The 21,650-nt window shown below is 39.7% G+C and overlaps 1 protein-coding gene across 3 annotated transcripts in view; it reads left to right on the top strand.

The window, feature by feature from the left end:
- The window catches only part of RABGAP1L (RAB GTPase activating protein 1 like), a 563,059-nt gene that overhangs the window by 430,009 nt on the left and 111,400 nt on the right, over positions 1-21,650 (top strand). For all 3 annotated transcript variants that reach the window (XM_032463693.1, XM_032463696.1, XM_032463694.1), the window contains one exon: positions 2,966-3,094. In XM_032463693.1, the coding sequence (XP_032319584.1) occupies positions 2,966-3,094 (129 nt within the window). The remainder of the gene's footprint in view (positions 1-2,965; positions 3,095-21,650) is intronic.

Here is a 21,650-nt window from a genome sequence, read left to right as displayed (position 1 = left end):
ACAGAGACAACTTCCCAAACTATCATCTCTCATATTTGTTTTGGGGTTCACAAAATGCACTCATGTGCCTTAACTTACTTCATTCTCAAATACTTGAGGTTGAAGATATTCCCATTTGTAAAGCAGGAGAGCAATGGAGAGTTATGCGACACCGTGAATGAGCCAGAGCTAGAATTAGAATGGGTTTATTCCATCCTTTGCAGCCTTGCTTGAATACATTTAAAGTGCTTGACCAGGTACTTTCTAGAGGCTGAGATTAGGGGATTGAATAAAATGCATTTTCCACACTTACCTCAGGATTATCAGAGCTCCTCTCTTCTGGGGCTTGAGTTGGGCATCGCTGACAACAGTGGAAAGGACAGTCACAGGGTGCTCTGAGTTCTGGTTTCCAGAGTCTCGACCTGAGTTGGGCTTCAGCCCCACCCAGGTGGGGAGCTCCTTGCTGTACCTCCCCTGAGTCTAGAGCCTCTTCCAAACAGCATCTCTGTGTACGTGGCCACGCCTGCCTAGCCAGAGGGCAGAGGATATGTGATTTCTCATCTTTAATCGTAATGTTTCTGCTTTTGTATGAACTTAGAGGCTGGACTTGAAATTAGGCTTTGGGCACTATTAGAAAATAAGGTAACCATGCTGCTGCCTGCAGGCAAGAGACCGCTCCCCACCATTTGGGGACATCTGTTTCCAGGGGACTAGAGGTTAGTTGCACTGAAAATAGAAGAGGTGCTCTTAGGGGCTTTTGAATAATGAGGAAGCTGCTAGTCCTGTTTTCCTGCAAACTCTTGAGGTAGCCTGTCTTGAATTTTCCTAACAGTTACCAAAGAGATAATCATCTAAACCAGTGTTCTAGGTGGAAAAGGAATACTTGGGATGTGGTATGTCCGGTGTAACTGGTAGGTGGATGCTTTCGCAGTAATTCAGCAGTTGATATTTCAGTTGGAGAGGCCCTCTTTGGGGCTGAAGTTGTTTCCTGTAACTGCCTTTTCCAACTAAGTTAAGGTGAGTTGATAGCACTCTGTCACGCTGAACATTCTCTCCACCACTTGTCTAAGTACCTGTGAGGGAGGAAGTAAATCTGAGATGTACTGAGGCTTGTTTTTCCCTCTGGCACTGTTAACCTAGCTCTATTTTCTAATCACTGGTTTGTGGATCTAAAGTTGGGCCAACCTAGTCCTCTGTGAAAATGCCTGCTTTGTGAATTAATACAATATTTTATTTTACTGTTTCTGTTTAGAAGGAGGAGAGAAAATTACATATGTATAGCAAAAGAGAAATGAAAGTAGAATTCATTCATATATTCAGTAAAATTTAATTGAGTACCTCCTATATTCTAGGCATTAGTGTTATCACTGTGGATACAGCAAAGAGCAAGGCAGCCAGGGCCCCTTTCCTTAGGAGGAAAACAGATGTGAAACTGGAAAATGACCTGGCGGAAGATGACTTGGTGGGCTGGGGGGAAAATATTTAAGTGCTCGGAAAAGGCCTAAGTCACATATTTATGCTAAAATCTAGATCACAAAAAGTTGTTATTTTCATGAAGTTCTGGGAGAAGAGTATTCCAGGCAGAGTGAAGAGCAAGGGCAGTTAGGAATGAACTTGAGCCAGAAAGAAGGGCAGTGTGCTTGGAGCTTGAGACCAAGGAGGGAGATGTGATTCAGCATGAAGTTGGAGGGGAAGGCAGCGACCCCAGATCACGAAGGGTCTTGTGGGCAGGGGTAAAGATTTTGGATTTTGTTTTGAGCACAGCAGGAACAATTGGAGAGCTTTACACAGAAAAGCAATATGATCTGAAAAAGTATCATCTAGCTGCTACAAAGAGAGTCGATTGCGGAGAGCAAGAGCAGAAACGGGGAGACCAGTTAGGCAGGCAGTGGCCCAGCTGAGAGATGCCAAAGGCTTGGACCAGGGCGCTGGTGATACAGTGACTCATTAGAACTCCTGTGACGTCCTTATACTCTTTCAATGCAGTTTTTAATGTTAATGAGCTTTACATTCGAACTTAAATAAAGTAATATTTTGAATTAGTGTGGAGTTCTATGATTTCTAGCCGCCATGTTTTTTTTCCCCCTTCATTTTATTTATGCAGTTTTTGACAGCTAAGTGCTGACTTTTAAAGCATCTGATTTCTTTTTGGCCTACTTCAGTGTACCCAGTCTGCCTCAGTCTCTGATTTGTATCTCAGTGTTTTCCAATGATTGCTTATAGTTGTTTATTAAACTATTTATTACCTTTCTTTTTACAAACTCTTTACTGCAGAAAGTACAGCAAAATAAAAGGAAGGGGGAAAAAAAAAAACACATGATCCCACTCTCCAGGGAAATGTTTTATTTCCTTTCAGTCTTTTTTCTGTCCACTCATGTATTTATTTCTAAGCGGTTGTTATTTCTTAAGTAAATTTTGCAAACAATAGTTTTTATGAGAAGTTCAGTAGTTAAGTGGTTTGCTTCATTTACTTTTTCATCGCATTCTTTACGGTGCTAGAACAATTTCTTATTTTCTTCACTGGAGCGCTGCTGTCACTAGTTGAAAAGCCATCCTCTCATTAGGTGTTAATTATGTGACTCTGATGTGCTTTGATTGCATTGTCTGTGTCTTCAGCCAGCTTTGTAAAAATATCTTTAAAATGCCCACCAAGCTAAAGTCACAGATTATTCCAGAGTTCACATTTTTTTCCTTTTTTGGCATTTTTCTTTTCTCAAAGCTATAACTTGGTTAGCTTTGCCAGGATCCACTATTCTAATCTTCAGGTAATATAAATTAAATATATTAGCCTGTTAATTAATTCTTTAATTGCTTCTAGGATTCAGCTTATAATGAAGAAGTTAGAAATCTCTTCCTAAAAACTTTTGAAACTCACCTGGATCTTGCCTATAAAAGTGCATTCAGGAAAATAGAAATTCTTTTTTCAATGTGTTTGTTCTGAAAGCAGGCTAAAATACAATGATGATTCTTGGTGATTATTTTGTAGACCTCAAAGGAAGATCTTCTGCAGGCTGATTTTGAAGGTGCTTTGAAGTTCTTCAGAGTTCAGCTTCCAAAGAGATACAGGGCAGAGGAAAATGCAAGAAGGTTAATGGAGCAGGCTTGCAATATTAAGGTAAGGTCTATGAATTTATATACAATAAAGGCGGGACTTGAATGAGGAATAACATGACGAATTATGTAAAACCCTTTCTCTGTATGTTGCTGGATTTTGACTGTGTGGTGTGGTCTATGAACTAGTCTCTCATAGACATTTTTGTCAAGCTGGTGTGTATACATGGTAGCTGTACCTTCTAGTAGGACTTAAAGTGAAATTTGGCAGGTTCAGAGTGTAACAAGAGGAAGACAAACATTTATCTTACAGGTGGGGCTCTAGAATGGGATGCTGTGATAGTGGTTTCCATGGCAGCAGACTTAGTGTTTAGCTTTTGCCATCTGGTTTAAGATTATTTAGGACAAAGCAAGAAAAGCCTGCTCAGGCAACACTTTCTTTTCTCTGTGGGGCTTGGACAGCTCTGGGTGTTGATTTGCCCACCCCCATCCCACACCTGACAGATGTCTGTGGGTACGTTGCTCCTTATCATGTACCTGATGAAAGTAAACACGTTTTTTGTAAATAATTTGAAATAGAAATCTCTACCCAGAGAACTGTGGTATCAAGGTGAGATAACACAGTTTTAAAAAATTTGGAACCAATTTACTGATACAAATTCTTGTACCTCTGGAATATCCCAGAGAATCTTCTTACCTAACCATGACGAAGATAGAAATTTGCTTTCTGAACAAACAGACAAAGTTCCCAGGTCTTATGGACCCTGTATTCTTGTAGAAAGAAAGAAACAATAAACAATTAACATAAAGAATATATTTAAAACCAACCATACTTCAATTACAAAGAGAATATATTTAATTTGTATTTAGACAGTGGTAAATAGCTATGAGAAAAGAAAAAGTAGGGCAAAATAAACAAGATTGGATTGTTGGGGAGATGGAACACTACAGTTGTTGTTAGACAGAGTAGACCTCGCTGAGAGGTGAAGAAAGTGGGTTAGTCATGGAGAAGAGCATTTCAGCAGCGTCAACAGGCTAGTTCAAAGGCCCTGAGGCTGGCTCGTGCCTGGGGAGTTTGAGGAACAGCAAGAAGACCAATGTAGCTGAAATGAAGTGAATGAAAGTGAGGATAATAGGCGAGGAAGTTCGAGAGCTCACAAGGAGCCAGAAAATGTAGGCCCTTATAACGATTTAGGCTCTGCTTTCAGTGAAGTGAGGAGCCCTTGCAGGGCTTTGAGTGGAAGAGTGATAAGATCTGTCTGAGACGTTAGAGGATCACAGTGTCTGCTGGGTTGAGAACAGACGATAGGAAGGTAAGGGTAGAAGTAGGGAGATCAGATGGCGGGGGTTGCAGTAATCTTGCTGAGAAATGATGACAGATTGAATCAGGGTGATAATAGTGGGGACAGAGATGGAATGGAGATGGAGGTGGTTGGAACCTGGGTATAATTTTGAAAGAGAACCAGAAGGATTTCATGATGTATTAAATAAACATGAGTGTGAGAGGAAGAGAGGAGTCAGAGTGATTCCACAGATTTGGGATTGAGCAATTAGAAGATGGACTTGCGATTGACTTATTAAACTTACTACTTAAAATGTATTTTGACACAACTTCATTTAAGCTCAATACCTACTGTAACACTTTTTTGGTGTAACACATTTTTTGAATTTTTAAGTTATTTTAAACTAAATTTTTAATGTTAAAAAGTACAACACAATGCTGAAGGTAAATAACTTGAGGAGAAAAAAAATATATTGTCTTTCAAATGAACTCTGTATTCAAAGAGATCATTTTCTACAAGTATGAAGAAAGACAGGCCTCTGAAGTCTTCATCCTGAAATGCAAACTTTTAAAGCCTTTAGGGCTGACTGTTTCATTTGGCTAGGCCAGATGACTAAGCATAAGGCACATTTGTCTGTAGACTTTGAAAATACATTCCAGTGGTCATGATGCCTTTGATTGGATTTTGTGGGTGTAAGTTTGAAAGGTAGGCTTCAGCCAGCTGTCAGGAAGAAGTGCTGTAAACTGGGGCAAAGCCGTAGGAATCTGTTAAAATAAAACATTCATTTCTAAGAATAAAAGAGTAGAGAGTTAAGAGGTATAGGTAAATGCATCCAAGGCAAATCTAGAATGATTGGAAAATCATTAGAACGAAAAACCCAGGAAAGTGATCCAAAAATACGAAAAGTACAGGAAAAGATTTCTTTTCCAATATGATTTATGCAATTTCTCAGAGGATGGAGGTAACAGACAATTGTCAAGTCAGAAACATGAGATCTAAAAGACACAGAAACATAGAATGTTAGAAAACAAGTTCCAAATATGATCTGAATGGATGGTTCTTGGGATGGAAGTGCTTTGTGCAGCCAGAGTGATTTGTTTTGACATGAGCAGACAGATAATGAAGTTTTTAAGTAATAAAGGGGTGGTTGTTTTGTTTCATGTTTTGTGTTAAGTTTTTTGGTTTGTTTGTTTTTTTGTTTTCTGCATTATCCAAAGAGAGTACTTTTTTCTTAGATATTTAAAACAGTACCCACAGGGACATCATTTTAACTTATAACATGTGATTAAGAGGCAGATGTGAAGTTTCACTGAAAGAAGAAAGACATAAATAGTGCTGTACTCAGGGATTATACTGGGTCTAGAACATAGGTCTCCAACCTGAAAGTTTAAGATTGTTTTTAAATCGAGACCTATATTTTAAAATAGCTTTTGTATCAAGATTGTAAACATACATACATGCATAAATACACATACACACACACATATATGTATGTCTGAAGAGATACCCTTACAATGTATGATGCCCTCTGATGTTTTTTTCTGACTGTATTATGTTTGATTTCATTTTAAATGTTTCCCCTTCCCCTCCAGTAATCCCCAAACCAAAAAGTTAGTCATAGGCCACTCAATCGATTTCACAGCAGCTTGCAGTTTTGAAACGACACTAAGGCTTGTCCCACCATTGGCCCCCCCAACCCCTTCCCCATTCTGGTACACTGCAGCCCGTGAGAGGTGGTGGAGGATGAGGTGTTACACTGAGTAATGGCAGTGGGAGTGTGGTAAGGATGTGAGTCATTGTGCCATCATTACAGCAGTATATGCCGGCACCTGGAAATGTCAAGGAACGATGGACTTACAGACCACGGCTGCATGTCACACAAAGCATTCACAGACCGCAGTGATGGCAGGCGTGGGATAGGCAAAAAAGTTGAACTCAACAATTTCTCATCTGCAGCCTGTTTAAGATTAAGGATAGAATTTCTGCCAAAAGTAATAAAATTTTTTGGATTTTAATTATTTTCAGAGTATGTGTGTATGGTTATATATAGTCTTTGACTAGCTATGTCCTCATTTAATTACCCAACAAAATGAATCACTTTCCTCTAACTTTAACCAGCAACTAGGTAACCAGTGATTTCAGTAAGCTGACTGGATTTAAAATAGATGCAGAAGTTACAGGTAAACAATCACTTGTCAGTTCTGTGTGTGATCTGTTTCTGTGAGCCTACCAACAAGGATTTATTAATAAAGCCCATTAGATTAGATAAATATCTTTATTCTCCTGAAACTCGTGTGATACCAAACATCAGGAATATTTTTCAGTGTCTATTTTTTTCTAACTTAACTCAGATGACATTCCCTCCTGCTTATACGGTCCAGTCAGGATACAGTCAGAAAATATGTTCACCCATCAGACTTTACTTTGAAAATTCACTTGGTTACTTAGCATATGAATACCCTGCGCTTTTGCGGAAAGGCAACTTCTGTTGACTATCATTATTCAGTTGTTTGCCTATGGTTAAAGTTTTTGTTATGCAGAGCTTCTTAAACTTGGATCTTGGCTTCATGGGCTGAGTCATTAGAAATTTGAATTTCTTTATGTAAGCATTTAAACATTTAGTTTTTCCTGATGAGAAAACATACAGCTTTTATTGGATTTTTTTTAAATTAATTTTTTAAAAGATTTTTTGGGGGGATGGGTCAGGTAATTAGGTTTCTTTCTTTCTTTCTCTCTTCCTTCCTTCCTTTCTTTTTAAAATGGAAGTCCTGGGGATTGAACCCAGGACCTCATGCATGCTAAGCACGCACTCTGCCACTGAGCTATGCCCTCTCCCCATTATTGGATTTTTAGAGGGAACTCCGTGACTGAAAAAAATTAACCTTTGATGGGATAATCATAAACTTGTTAAAAAAATTGGTACTTCTCAAGAGCATAAGAATTTACGAATGGGATACCTATATATATTCAAGTATGTATCCATATAACCTTTATAGTTATTCTTGATCTGTTTTTTATACATTTTTATTTAATATCACTCACATGTTGTATTAGGCTAAATTGATGAAATTACCATTCTTATTGGTCAAAACCTGTAGGATATTACACATTGTATATGACTTAACTCAATATTTCATACCTTCTAATGTTGCACATAGGTGCTCTGTATGTAGACAGTGAAATACTAAAGTTTGGCTTTTTTAAACATGATGGAATTCATTTAGTGGGCATTGCTCTGATAAAAATAAAAAGATGAAGCAGAAGAGTAAAATATCTGTAGTGTAAGTTAGAGCACTCTATGTGGATGTACTACATGTATATTAGTTCTACGGCTGGGTAAACCCTTCCTGAGGATTGCTCTCCAAAAGCTGGAGAGTAAGTCTTTTTTTTTTTTTAACATTGATTTTTATTTGGAACAATGTTACAAATGTCACAGTTACGGTGGACCTCAATAACAGCCAAGTTCATCACATGACTGAAAATATTCTATTGGTGATCTTCATAATAGAATGTTTTAAAATATAAAAATAACCTGTTTCACTTTTTTATTAGTAAAATAGCTTGGGCAAAATTAAAACTGCAACACCTGGTGTTAAACTAGAACAAGGGAATTAGGAAAGAAGGCTCAATTATTGAGTGTCTACTGCATGCTAGGAGCTGTGCAAGAAAACTTCTCTGAGGAGGTGAGAGTTAAGACGAGACCTGAGGGGTTAGCAGGAGTTAAGGAGTGTGTGGAGGCAAGCGGAAGGGCCTTCCATGCAGAGACCATGCAGAGGGCCAGAGGTAAGAAAATATGGAGTTGTTCAAGACCAAAACATAGTTCATGACTGGAGAATAGGGTTCGAGGAGGGAGGGAAAGAGGGAAGTAGAGAGAAGACTGGAGAGAGGAGGAGCCAGACAGCTAGTACAGAGCCATGTAAGCAGTTTGGATTTTATCCTGGGGACAGTGGGAAGCATCAAGGGGTTTTAAATAGGAGATAGAAATGATCAGAGTTGTTTTAGAAAAGTCATTCTGGCTGCTGTATGGAGAGTGGATTAAAATGGATAAGATTGTATATTGGTAATAGATCAATTCAGGGGTGGTTGCAGTAATCCAGGTGAGAAGTGACCAGGGTATTGTTATGGACTAGAGAGATGTGGACAGAGTCCAGAGATACTCAAGAGGTAGAACCAACAGATCTTAGGGATTAAATGTGAGCATCAGGGCAGAGAAGGAGAGCCAGTGATGACACTCAGGATTCTTAGGCAACTTGGTAGTAATCACTCTGTGAAAGGAAACAAAGGAGAACCAATTACAAGGGTGGAAGTTAATGAGTTAAGTGTTGGACATGTTAAGTTTGTGGTCCACAGTCAACAGTCTCATACTCAAGTACATAGAAATGTCCCTTAAGCGGGTGGATATATAGAATGGAAGTCAGATCTTCCGATGAGTTAAAAGTAGACATTTGGGTGTCATCAGTATGAATGAATTTTCATAGAGGAGCATAAAGAAGGATTGAGGATAGATTCATTAACATATAAAAGGTCAGCTGAGGAATAGAAGCTGGTGATACTGAAGAGGCAGAAAGAAACCCAGAAAAGTATGAAGTGTGAAAGCTAAGGGTGAAGGTATTTATTTTCAAGAAGGAAGAAGTTGAACAAATGTCACTGATGCTTAGAGGTCACACAAGGTACTGAGAGTAGAAGTGGGCGTCGCGTGAAAGTTAATGATGAAGTTCTTTAGTGGCCTCAGTGACAGCAGTTTCAGTGGAGTGATGATATATAAAAGCCGTTTATTCAGGGAATGAATGGGAGGTGAGTAAATAGAAAAGGGAAGATGAGACAATTCTTCTAAGGAGGTTAGTGTGGAGAGACGATGGAAGATGGAAGAAACAGCCAACAAACCAGAGACTAAGTACAGGAGAGAGAGAAGTAGACATGAGGTTGAGATTGAGTTTTGGTCACAGGAAAACGGGATGTGGGGAGGTACCAAAACATCGAACTCTAAGAACACGGAGAATGGTGGAGGAGGACATTAATCGACTTCTCAGTGATAACCCAAGGGAAAAAAATCTTTTCTCCAAAAACGCTTACATTTTGAAGATAGCTTCAGTGACGTCAGAAGATAATACTGACCTTTGCTCAGTTGGTGGCTCGGGTTACTTAGTGGCAGCGAAATCATGCCAGTTTCTATTTTGCCATCCCTGGCTGGTTCCTATGATTTGCTTCTCTCTGTCCTAATAATACTGCCACCATTTTATGTTAATCACAGAGGTCTGAAATGCACTGAAGGAGGAATAAACAAAGACAGCAGAGGCAGTAAGAGCGGGGGAAATAAGAGTAAGAGGATGGACCCAGTTGCTAAAAGCAAAGTCTTCCCCTAGCATCCTCCTTTCACAGAAAATCGTCATCCCACCCCATGCAGGAGAGGTCGCCACCAATGACTAGATGTTACCATGGTAACTACCTGCCTCAGAAAACTCTAAGTCACCTATATACTGTGATGGACAATTATCCACTCTCCCAAAGTGGATTAATACAGTTTGATCTTACCTCTCACAAATCATGTTTTTAATGGGATAGTGCTAAATTCATTTATCTATAGAGAGGTAATATTTTCCCTCTAAGACCTCCATATTTGTAACCATGGATTTGAATTATAACTTTGAACATAACTTTCACACTAGAGCAAAACTATAAAGAACATTTGTATTAAAAGCAATTTACCTCTAATTTCTTCATGCTGTTTGCTATTTCTCCCTGGCTATTGTTGCTGTGTGAAAACAAGAATGTAATCTCCCAAATAAAGGCTCTTTTTGAATTAGCAGTGAGGCCACACAGAGACTTTTGTTGACCCCATTAATCTAAAATATGTGCCCTTGTGTGCACCACGGAAAGGGTTCATTTTCAGTGGAACCCCATCTTGTAAAGACCTCTGCACATTAACAACCACAATTTGAAATATTTGGTTTAAAGTGTCATAATCTTCTGCCAGGGAAATGTTAATTTTGTTATAGGTGACACTGATGTGATAATTAACGAATTGATAACAAGTTCGCTTTTACATGAAAACAGTTGCCTCATTTTTCCTTTGAAATAATAAATCATTGAATTTTCCCACTCCAAAGAAAAATAAGATAAATGGATGTAAAAATTGATTTTCATATGGGCATCTCTCTTTTTTTTTTTAAGAAAAAGAAATAATGCCTCCTAGGTATAAAGCATTATGCCCTTACATGCATCCCAGACTTGATGCAGTATCGTTAGCTCTCCACATAAAATTAACAACAAAAAAGGACACTTCAGAACTACTGTTTCAGCTAGTGGTTTCTCTCTTCTCACACTTAATTCTTTTTCCCTGCAGCTAATTCACTCTCAGCAGTCTTTTTAAGGCTTAGTAAGACCAATGGTTATGCTCTAAGTGGGAGTTTCCATATTTCATGTAACTTTCTGCAGTATTTTGCTAATTACCTTTTATCCAGTTGTTATGATTTATGTTTATCTGTGTAGGAGACTAAAGTTAGAACTCGCCTTCGTTCTTTGGAAGCAGTTGGTAAGAAATAATTTTACCACAGCTATTTACAACGAGAACCACATTTCTTTGGTGGTTGTTTTTTTTTTAACTGCTTGAATGCATATTAAGATTATATTTAAAGGATGCTTGACAGTTTGTGGTTGGAGATCTGGTTTAGACAAGAAAATAGATATGGTGTTTCTCTGTGCTCCTGTTGCTGCTCCCTGGAAATAGTTTAATTTTGTTTTTTTAGCTAGAAATAGAAGTAAATTTCAACGTCTTAGGTGTTGAGAATAGGTTAGGTTAGGAAGGCTTGGGTCCTGGGGGTATTTCAGATGTCAGTGCCTCTGCTCTGGGGAATGTAGGTAAAATTACATTACATTTACCTAGCTGACTCATACTCTTTTTTCATGGACTCATGGATCCATTTAGCATTTAGCTGGGAAGTAATTGAGTCTAGTTAATACTCTGGAGAACTTACTATTTTACAATTATGCCTTTGTCTCCCCTCCTTCTGCCCCTACCATGAAAAATTCTTTCCTTTTGAAACGATGGAAACAACTTGTAAATGAGAATAGCCACCCAAAAAAAGACAGTGAAGATTTTTAAGTGTTATTCACATGTCTCCAACTGTTTGTCAAGCTTTCTGAAACTCCACTTAAAGGCGAACAAACGGCTGACGGGCAAATTATATCCCTTGCTGTAGTGGATAGTTGCAATGAAACAGGCACTCCTTTCTCATTGTCCGTTCTTCTGGCCTGTGGACTTTTTATTGCTGCCACCTGCGGGAGGGAGCGGTTTCTTTCGTCGGGAAAGTCTAGCCTTTTCCTTTCCTGTGCCTGTGCGACTTTCCACCCCAACTGCTGTCCTGTGTCGTTCAGATGGTTTTGTCGTCATCCTCTCATCACTGTCATTATGTGAGGGACTCCTGGAGTACAAACCGCAGGAAGAGGTGCTAGAACTTCATGTTCTGTCACGTGGGCCAGGTTAGGCTCAGTCTGGCCCAGGTTTGATGACTTTGTCAGCGTCTTCCATGCAGTGTTTCATTCCTGCTCTTCTCCAGGCACTGCGTTAGCCTCTGTTACCCCCTGACTTTAGGATCGCTGTGCCCCCTACTAGCTCCTCCTGTTCACTGAAGTTTCTCACTAAGTTGATTCCTAAATAGGTGGTACTTTTTTTTTTCCTGGGTCTCATGTCTGCCTCCAGTTTCATATCTATGGTGGTTTGTTAAGGTTTCTATAATAAAATAGGAATTAATTTTCTTGCAGTTTTGGAAGCTAGAAGGTCAAGATCAGGGTGTCAGCAGGTTGGTTTCCCGTGAAGCCCTCTCCGTCTTGGAGGTAGCCGTCTTCTCACTGTATCCTCACAGGGTCACTCCGCTGCCTGTGTTATCCGTGTCCCAATCTCTTCTTGGAAGGATACCAGTACTGGGAGGTAACAGCTTTAACACATGAAATTTGAGGATAGAGGATAGACAATTCAGCTCATAGCAATGTCTTTCTCATAGTCAAAAGAATGCTAGTTGCTCTGAAAACATTCTGTTCTGAATATAAACCTTAGTTGGCAACCCTGAACTGTATCTCCAACATCTAAGAACACGTGACGGTTTCCTGTGTTTGTCAGCATACTCAGGCTCTCCTGTTTTCTCCTAAACTCTCAGATTTTCTAAAAGATCCTGTTTTGCTTCACAATTCCACCTCCATCAGCCCAGTTGACTGGCAAGGAGTTTTCTCTGGCATGCGTGTTAGCTTGTTGTAAGTTCTAATTCACCTTATGTACCGCATTGTGGTATGGTCTGAATGCGTTAACTTCCTTATAGGCCTGTCTCTGTGTTGTGTCATATCTTATACAAACCATAGCCTCCCTGATTCCCCTCCTTTCCTAAAAAAGAGGCAGTGAGTTGTGCATGTAGGTAAGTTATGTTGTAGCAGGATGTCCAGTGATAGGAGAAAGTCTATATTCTATTGTAGTAGAATGAGTACTTCAAACGACAACATAATTTGAATAGGACCAAGGGACTTAGCTTCTTTTCCAAACATATTTACCTAAGGCCTTTTATTCTGAAATATTTCACCACATTTTAGGGTAACCATTGTTTAAGAAGCCAGATGGTAGACAGTGTTCCTGTGAGGGAAAATTTTTGAAAAAAGTTGTCTGACATAGTAGGAAGTTAGAACCTTCAGAATTCAGTTCTAGGCCCCTGACACTGCTTGTCTGGACTATTAGAGCTGCCTCAGACTAACTAACTGGTCTCTCTGGCTTTAGTTTTTGTCTTCTGTACTTTCCTCTACTCACTGCGTCCAGAGTTTTCTGCCTGGAGAACCAACCTCATCTTATTAATCCTCGCCTCCAAGAGTGCTGCTGGCGCCCTGTTCCCTGCAGGGTAAACCCCACACCCAGCTCAGCTTGGCACACATCCCCCCTTTTCACATCAGTATTCCCTATGCTTTCCTGGCCTTGTCACATCTTGTCCCTTCTAGCTGGAAAAGGCAGATGCCTTGGAGGCAGGCAAGTCTAGGTTTGAGTTCTGACTCCAGTTCTTACTGACCATCCTGAGAAATTTACTTAATCTCCCTGAGTATGACTTTTCTCATCATGAAAGGAAGCTACCACCTACTGCACAAGGATGCTGTAAGAACCAATAAAGCTAAACACATGTGTGATGCACTGGCTAAATTATTTATCAATTCCTTGTGCAGTTATGAGGTCTGGCAAACCCCTATTCATCCTTTAAGACCCAGAACAGACACTACCTCCTCCGGGAACCTAGGCTGTTACTTGTTCTAGCTCTGGCAGTCCCTCTACTAGAGCACCATAGTTGGAGGTAAGAATGTGGTTTTCTGAAGCCATCTTGTTAGAGTTAAATCTTGGCTTCTCTATTTATTATCTGTGTGCTATCTGGCAAGTTACCTGTACCTCAGTTGTCTCTTCTGTAAAGTGAAGATAATGTTATGTATTTAATAAGATTACTGTGAGGATTAAAGTGGGATAAAATGTATAAGAACCCTAGCACAATGCTGTGCATCCTTAGTATACAAAAAAAAAAAAAAAAAAAGTTAGCCATAAGCACCATAATTGAGTCAGTTTCTCTCACTGTGAGTTCCTCAAGGGTTTAACTCTACCTTGCTCCTTTCTAGATGCCTGAGGCCTGATCCAATGCCTGGCCTAGTAGCTGGATCAAAGAAGTAACTCATTAAATATTTATTTAGTTAATGAATCCTGTTCATTTAAGATGAGGAGTATTGGGCTTTATGTCCTCTCTGAAAATACTTCTGGAAATAAACAGAAAAACCCTCATATGTTACAATGAATAATATTCCAGGTTTCTTCCTACAGAAAAGTGAAATAGGTGAGTTTCTTGGTCTGAATTCATCTTTTAAGAAGGGTGTCTATGATATCGTGTAGATTACAGGGATCATGAAATATAAATTCATGAATTTTCCACTTTTCAAGACTTTTAAGACTTGGACAGATGGTCAGCTTTCTTCCTTGATGCTCTGGGTAACCAGATGCCCTCCCTTATCTTAGATTATTTTTCAGTGATTTTAGAATACTTAAAGTCTTTTCTAGTCTTACTTGCATAAACTTCTCAGTTATCTGTAGTAAGAAAAAAAAAACTGTGTTGAAAGAACTGAAGCTAAGATGTATATGCCACAGCCTTTTTAAATAGGATAGATGGTCAAATTAATAGAATTTATAATCAAAAGACTGCTAATATAGATCCCAAATGACAGACTAGTCTGTTTCTTCTCTGTGTATGAAGTAATAATCATGTTTTGTATTTTCTATGGAATCTCGTATGTATTTCATAGTTATCAATTGTATTTTATTCTTTACAAACTAAATTCAAGGAATGTCAGCAGTGTATCTGCATATTTATGCTTGTACATTGTATTGGTTATCTATTGCCATGTAACAAACTATCCCAAAACCTACTGGTTTGCAACAACAGTGTTTCTCACATTCTGTGAGTTAGCTGAGTGGTTCTGCTGTTTTCTCTGGATTCATTCATGTGGTTGCATTCAGCTGGGGGGACAGCTTGGGATAAGATCTCTCTTTCCACATGTTTTTTCAGCCGTGGCTGCTTCTCAGCATTGTGATCTCAGGTTTCCAAGAAGGCAAGACTCAACGCATAAGCACTTATCAGCCTCTGCTTGTGTCATATTTGTCAGTGTCACGCTGACCAAAGCAAATCACATGGAGGGTCCATGTTCAAATAGGCTACACAAGGGAGACTGGTGCCAGGAGACCTGATTGATTGGGAGCCTTTCCTGTAAGAATCTACCGTGCACATGCGTGGCATATTTATGTTTCAGTGCATTAAAAAAAACACATTAATTTAGTTTCTCAGGAGAGAGCTTAGAGTTTGATGTTGAAAGGAGATTTCCTTATCATTTAATATATTTACTTGCATTTATTAATACTTTTTTGTTTAATATCATTTTATACAATTCTTCTTCCATGAGCTGATATTGCTTCTTCAACTGAAAAAAAATTCTTTTTTCGCAATACAAGCAAATGAGTAAACCATCAGTGTGGGTTCCCTGACAGCAGAAACAATGGTCGCTTATGAATTGTTAATAAAACTTGAATAGAAATATTCTGATGACAAAGAAAATCCAGCCTATGATGCTGATTTTTATCATACTTCAGGAAACTGGGTTTCCAGAGTTCAGAGGAAGCTTAAAATTTTTAAGGTTTTCTACTCCATAACCGTCAAGATTTTAAAAGGGATTTGAAGGAAAAAACTCAATTAAATATTATTTAATTCTATTTCATTTTCACAAGATTTTGGTTTCTTTCAGTTGTGCTGTGTGTTATCTATCAAACATTGTTGATTCTGAAAAGAATGGTTTAGATGACATAGATCACTGGGGGAAGAGAATACTTTTGCCAAAATGAACATGAGCATCTTCTTAAGACAGTAGCACAGAAGAATACTGAAATCAAAGATTTGGAGACAAACTGACTCCCCTACAATACCTACTTTTTTGGCCAAAATAGAGCAGCAGCTGACCTTTCGAGTCACATATTCTGATTAGAAAGTTAAGGTTGACTGTTGAAGTCGGTTTTTCAAGATAAATGTCCCACGCTTTTTTCTGAGGACAGAATGAGTTTACCCTGTTTGAAAGAGAGGACCATCTGATAGAAAGACTGTCTCACACTGAGCAATGGAAATATGGTAGAACCAAGTGAAAGCTGCCGCTAGGTAACAACCTAGCTGCTCAATGCGTTGCTGTAGGCGTACTCTTCACTGCGCCTGGTTTATCTGTTTTTGTTTTAATTCATCTCAGGGTTCAGCTTATAGTCACTTTATCCCAACAGATGTAACTTGAGTCACTATGGGGGATGTAGTTAAACTCATCTTAATGTAAATTTTTCCTGGAGGGCCATGGGTAGATGGCTTCAGGGGTAACAAAAAAGGACTAGTTTCATATCTAGAGAAAAGGGTTAAACTTTATTTCTTATAAAAGAATCAGACCTGTATTCGGTGCAGCATCACAAGATCCAAACTCTAATGACTTTGTCTGAGGTGGATCCAGGATCTGGGTAGTGAGGAATGGACACGAGAGAGGAGACTGTGTAATATATTCTCAGTATTTGGAGGAAAACACAGTTGAAAAAAGAAAGCAGACAAAAGAAAATGAGGCAAGACCTAGTATTTTACCTTTTGAAAAGCAGGACCTGTGAGTAGAGTACAGCATTTGTCAGAAAGCTGCTGCATTGGAACTTGCCTTTAATGCCCAGAGATACTTGCTACTGTCAAAAGGGTCACAGCTTAATCTTGCCGGCTGGTGGTGTTCCCAATGAGAGTCGATGAGCTGAGCCTGCGATCAGGCCCAGAGACATCCTCCCCGCAGACAGCAGGTGGGTGGACTGAGTGAGCTACGTGCTGTCTGTGAGCAGGTAGCACAAGGAGGTGGCAGCCCCATCTCGGGCTCTCTGCAGCAGCCCTTTCTCTCCCAGCCACCGTCGGTGACGTCTGTGAGCTGGCACCGAGCGCCCATGCAGCCCGCTCCTCCCCGCCTCCCTCGCGGGTGTCTGTGTGCTTCTGCCTCTTGCTGGCATATCTACAACGCTTTCCACGCCCCAAACTCCAAGTAGGAGCTTGCTGCTCCTACTTATTTCCCCCACTCTGATTCTGTGTAACTTCCTTTTCTTTGTTTGAAGGCACCATTGGTTAACATTAACTTTGTAATGAAAGTCACAGCAGTCACATCTTGCTTCCTTGGATGCCTGGCATGTTTATCATTTAATCATCACCTTAACCTCACGAAGCATTCTTATTGACCCGATTGTTCAGATCAGAAAACAGGCACAGAATGTTTAAGTCTCTAACAAGGGCCACTTGGTTAATAAGTGGCAGGTCGGAAATTTGAATCCAGGCCATCTGGTTCCAGAGTCTATGCGTTACCACCTCTCGTTTACTCACTACTTTTTGTATTAAGCTTATACAATACTGCATAATATTTGAAGTAGGTAGAGAGGCGTTTGACCTTTTCAAGGAGCTAAAAGGCTGATGGAGATCGAGCAAAATAAGCGCTGGCAGATGGGGTTGGAGATGACACCAGGGACCAGATTTTTACAGGTCCTCAAAGGCTTTGGATTTTATCCTAAGTACAATGCAAATCTTTTGAAGGATTTCCAAAAGATTATCTGGTTTATGTGAGAAAAAATAGATTGGAGAAAATATAAAAGTAGAGAACTACTCTAAAGGTTAGAAGCAGAGATGGAACAACTGCAATAATATAGGTAAGACGTGGCTCTGGCTTGGGCTAGGGGCAGTTGGAAGACATTCATGGATTCAAATATATTTTGAAAGTAAAACCTGCTGATGAATTGGATGGGGGTTTGAGAGTGAGGGAGATATAAAGCTATCCCCAAGCATCTGCCTGGAATAGCTGGCTGTCCAGAGATCTTTTTCTGATTTGAGGAAGTCAAGAGGGTATAAGGAGGGGGACGATCATGAGTTTGGTTTTAGAAATACCAAGTTTGACACAAAGTGGAAACAGAACCATTATTCAGTGTAATGAATAAAGGTTTTTGAAATGTATTTATGTAGTCGAACTCATATTCGAATAAGCCAGTGTGTAATGATAATGGAAATTTACCTTTCACAGGCAATCCACTTCATAGTAAATTTAATTGAGAGGTAAGTTTCTTAGGTAGTAGAATTTCATTGTAATAAATACACCATTTAAATTCACATCCCTAGGATGCAAGAACTGGGTATATTTTCAGATAAAGTATAACATTCTGGGAAAGACACTGTCAGAGATAGGCTAATTGTTCACCAAACCTGTTTCCTTTTCCTCCTGCTGATACAGCTTGAAGTACATTTCCCATCCTCCTCTGCAGTTAACTGTAGTCACCTGCCTGGGCCTGGGCAGAGGAACGAGAGTATAAGTGATGTACATGTCTTCCTTTGGTCTGGCTGCTTTAAAAAACAAAATCTTCCGTATAGCTTTCATGCTTTCTGTCTACCCCTTTTGCCAACTGGATGCACCCAAGGTGACCTTGAAACCACATGTGGAAGATAATAGAATCTCCATCAGAGTTCCCAACTGACGACATAGTTCAGAAACCCCCAACCCCACTCTCCTGCTAGCTGAACTTTGCATGAGCAAAAAAATACACTGCTTTAACTTTAAATCAATTTTAAATCCAGCTTCTGTGATTTAACTGTTTCAGCAGCTAGCATCACATTAAAAGAAGATGTTGATTTTCTTTCAAGGTGATATCAAGGACCAAATTCATGCCCATCCATTGCTTTTCTCATTTTTCTTCCATGTATGTTTGCTGTCACACGTGACCAGGCAATTTGAGTAGGTTAGGATGTGAGGAGGTTTATATAGGGAGTGAGGGAATTTGAGATACTTGAGGTATGAGAGAGGAGCTGAAGGATATAATTGCTTCCTATTCTCCGTATAAGCATCACTCCTCTGTCTGGCCCAGTAATTCATTTCAGAGATTTATGCTCCTGCATCCACTTCTTCCCACCTCTTGATGGCAGCCTCAGTTGCAAAACAGAGTTGATGAGGACCTTGACCAGCCCTCCCTTGCCTCATTTAACATTCACATAAGCAAATTGACACATTGGGATGCAAAATAATCACAAAATTAAAACTGAGAAATATCTTTTCCTCCTTTACACACCTGATAGTAGACACCACACGATCTCTCATGGTAAACACTTTTGGGAGAGATGCAAAATATGTCAGGAGACGTGTCGATCTCTCATAGGACACGTTGAATACCCCTCTGAATCTCTGGCCGTAGGGTTAGCCAGTTAGACATTCCCTTACATTGTTTTGTTATTACTAATTTATCAATCTGTTTGCCTTCCTTGACCTTTACAACTCCTTCCCTTGTGGGAAGATAGGATATAATTCAGTTCCATATACTGAATACCTAGCATAATTCCTGGAGTACTGGTATTGTAAGTGCTTAGTAACTCCTTGGTTGAAAACCATGTGAATGCTGACATTATTATGGTTTGTGTCTGGCTGATATGAAAAGTGTTCCTTGTAGTGTGCATTATATGGGTTATTCATTCTTTTTAACCACTTAAGTACTGCACCTTTAAGTTGTGGGTCATTACCTGACAATTGAAAGTATTTTTATGAAAAACATGATTATAATAATGTTTGTTGTATAAGGAATTTATCAAAGTGTACATCCCCTTTGTTTGATGAATAGATCTTCAACTTGTGTACTCTGAAAAAAGCTATCAGATTATTCTTAAGATTGACAGAGTTTATAATTTTGCAAGAATTAGGCAAATCACACACACAGGGACAGGTTAGGCACACACCCCGCCCCCCCCACAGGAGCTTTAAAGGAGTACATTCTGGCCCTGTGGATAACTGCCTCTTCTTCAGTTCCAGCGGCATCTGGCTAGGCTTAGGCAAACAGCTATCTGTACCAAATCAGGCACTTCTGTCTAAGGTTAGGTGTCAGGCCAGGCTGAAGTTTACTGCTATTCCCTAGTTGAAATTCTAAAGCCATCCAGTGTACCTCTGATCTAGAATATGGTATTGTTGGCTTCTGGAATTATTTTCTTTCCCAGTTTACAAGACAGTGATGAAACCTCTTCTCACAGGGATTGTGGTAAGCAAAGTGAAATTCAGTTCTGAATTGTCTTAAGTGAAATAAAAAAAAAGCTTTTGTTATGTGGTCTTAGATGGCAGAAATGTGATTATAAATAAGCCTGAATTTCTCGGCACAATAGTGCTTGATTATAGTGAATGGATGGCTCCTTTACAGAAGTAGGTACATTAACTACTTCGGCTCCTTGGAAAACTAGCAGTAGATACTATATATGTAACTTTAAGGAATTTCTAGATGACTGGACTAAATTCTTATGCCTTTGGTCGTATAATTTATGGACTTTTATCTTGGTAGTGATTACATTTAGTTATAAAAGAAAAGCTTAAATGCAATAGAATAATCAGTTCTCTACGACTTCCAAGAAGCAACTAATGCTTCTTAGAAATTATAGAGAACCTGGTAAAATGCATGATGCTGGTCATCAGAACAGAGGAAAGCTTAACCACTGGTACTAGGTAGCCAAATCCAGGAGTCTCTGTATAGCCACAATACTTTCCTAAGGGCTCCTCCCTGTAGCACCTTCCTGACGATATCAACTCTAGGCAGTGCACGTAGGTGGCCGTGCTCTGTATTGCTTGACCTCACCATCTACATTTGACCTAAAGCAGCCAGGCTGCTTGGAGGCTGACCCGTTAGATGACCTGGCACGAGTGCTTTACCTGACTGATGGTGGTGACATAGTTAATCTGATCAGATGCTCTCTCTTAGGAAATTTGAAACTTAGGTAGAGAGAATTAGGAACAGAAGTCAAACAGTTAATCAGAAAAAAAGGCAGACAGAGATGACATGACTCAGTAGAAGCCATGAGTAAGCAAGAATAATGAGTAAGTAAAAGCTAAGTTGTGAAATTTATAAAAATCATGTGTGTGGGTGGTGGGGGGGTGGTTATCTGTGGGGAGGAACGTGATCAACAATCTACTGCTGCCGAAGGCACCGGGAACTAATGAAAAGCGTTCCACAGCTCTCTGATCCTGGATGACTTGAAACTCTCAGCCTGTGTTCCTGTACTTCTTGTGAGGCCTGGTTAAGCTGCTTTCCCTGAATTGCTGCTTTCCACGCACATGGCAGACCTGTGTTCCATGTTTCCCTGTGAAACCTTGCAGTGATGCTCCCACTGACACACCTCTCTCTCACACAAACGTACACAAACACACACAGTTACTTGAGAAAGCTGACTGTGTTTATTCTTTGTCACCAAAGGATCCTAATTTATACAACTGCTCTATGAATTCCACTTCTATTACCTTCACTCTGCAACCAAGGCAAAGACTAAGGAACAATAGCAGTTTTATGCCCATCTGAAGAACAGGTGGCCGTTTAGACAGGAAAAGGCAATTTAAGAAAGATGATGTGATATAGGGAGGGCCCAGGGATAGATGGATAACTGCTGACAAAACATGACATTTGAGGAGACAGGAGTTCCTGAGGCATTCATCTTGGTATGTATCGCCAGTGCCTAGGAGAAGGCTTTGCACGTAGTAGGTGAAACACTAAATTGAGCACACAGTGTGGCCTAGCTATTGATTTGTCATAAATTTTAGTATCAGCTTTGAATTGACTGGTAAAAGCACACTTTCAGGAAGAATAAACTGAACTGAAGAGAGAGACATGAGTCAGGGATGAGAGTAGAATTTCCAGAAGCTTCTGGGAGAGGGAGAGTGGACAGTGTAGAACAGCCTAGAAACCATGGGAAGAATTTCAGAGAGGCAGATAAGAAACTGCCTTCCTCATTC

Source organism: Camelus ferus, chromosome 21 (assembly GCF_009834535.1).
Source record: "Camelus ferus isolate YT-003-E chromosome 21, BCGSAC_Cfer_1.0, whole genome shotgun sequence".
Lineage (NCBI taxonomy): Eukaryota > Metazoa > Chordata > Mammalia > Artiodactyla > Camelidae > Camelus > Camelus ferus.
Note: the sequence above shows the minus strand (reverse complement) of the source record. Positions and strands in the feature narration are given on the sequence as shown.